The sequence below is a fragment of the Phalaenopsis equestris genome, unplaced genomic scaffold (assembly GCF_001263595.1).
Source record: "Phalaenopsis equestris unplaced genomic scaffold, ASM126359v1 Scaffold000036, whole genome shotgun sequence".
Taxonomy (NCBI): domain Eukaryota; kingdom Viridiplantae; phylum Streptophyta; class Magnoliopsida; order Asparagales; family Orchidaceae; genus Phalaenopsis; species Phalaenopsis equestris.
The window spans coordinates 4,023,946-4,025,115 of NW_018164478.1; the positions used below are offsets into that span (position 1 = coordinate 4,023,946).

The window sequence follows — 1,170 nt, forward strand, 5'->3', positions numbered from 1 at the left end:
GGCGCTACAGTACGGTTGGGCAGAACGGCCGGCAGACTTCGGTCAATCTAGAATCGAAAAAGGTATTCCGCGACTTGCTATTCTCTTCTTGAGAGATAGCAGTTCGGGAATAGTTCCTGAGTTCGGTGAAGAGCGATCAAGAGAGTAATTTGCATAAGACTTCGAGATATGTTGGATGGAGCTGAAAACTTGGGTTGTGGCAAATGGCAAACAAAGGGAACGATTTGTTGGCACAACAGAGAATCATAAGACTTTGCGGGCAACGAAACCAGATGTTATTGATGATGAAGATCGGGAAGAATTGCAACAACGAGCGACATCAACCATATGTTTATGTCCGACAGATGAGGTTATGTATCACGTGATGAATTTAAAAATTCCAGGGAAGATATGAAATAAATTAGAAACTCAGTTTATGCCTAAATCTCGGAAGAATAAATTGTATCTGAAGTAAAAGTTGTATAGGCTGAAGATGCAATAATGTTTTGATCTGGCGCAGCATGTGAATGACTTCAATCAAATAATCACAGATTTATCACGACTTGATGTAAGTATTGAGGATGAATACAAAATAATAATTTTGTTGTGTTTATTGTCTTCTTTTTATAAATATCTGGTGACTACTCTGACATATGAGAAATAAACTATTAAAATAGATGAGATTACTGCAGCATTGTTGACTCACAACTAGCGGAAGCAGAATGCGGATGAAAACTCTCATGACGACAGTTTATATATTAAGGGTAATCATGATCGTGGAAGGAAGAAAGAGAATGAGGGTTTTGGAAGGCGAAATTCTGACGAATTTTGTCATCGACAAATTGGTAAATTTCGTCAGTTTCTTATATTTTTAACAAACATAACTATGAGGCAATTTCTTTGATCGAAATAATTTCTGAAGGCATTATGTTCTCTGAATAGTAAATATTACTACTTATCACATGTGAGAATTTTCGATTGCGTACCTACGGTCTTTGGCTGGCGGTTAAATTGTGACAGGTTGTTCCTGTCCATTTCTACATATTGTGAAATGGAGGGGCAAGTCTGTCATATCTATAAAACTGACATACAATACCAACGAAAGTTTGCTGAAAAACAAAACCAGAAAAAATCCTTCAGGTCGATTACAAATTCTACACCTGTAATAAAATAAAAAAACACAATATAACT

General features: G+C 36.4%; 1 protein-coding gene across 1 annotated transcript in view; it reads left to right on the top strand.

Moving 5' to 3' along the window:
• LOC110018791 (flap endonuclease GEN-like 1) overlaps nucleotides 1-148 on the top strand; it is an 8,823-nt gene extending 8,675 nt beyond the window's left edge. The window contains exon 8 of the mRNA XM_020716228.1: nucleotides 11-148. Coding sequence (XP_020571887.1) covers nucleotides 11-148 — 138 coding nt within the window. The remainder of the gene's footprint in view (nucleotides 1-10) is intronic.
• Nucleotides 149-1,170: the final 1,022 nt, after the last annotated feature.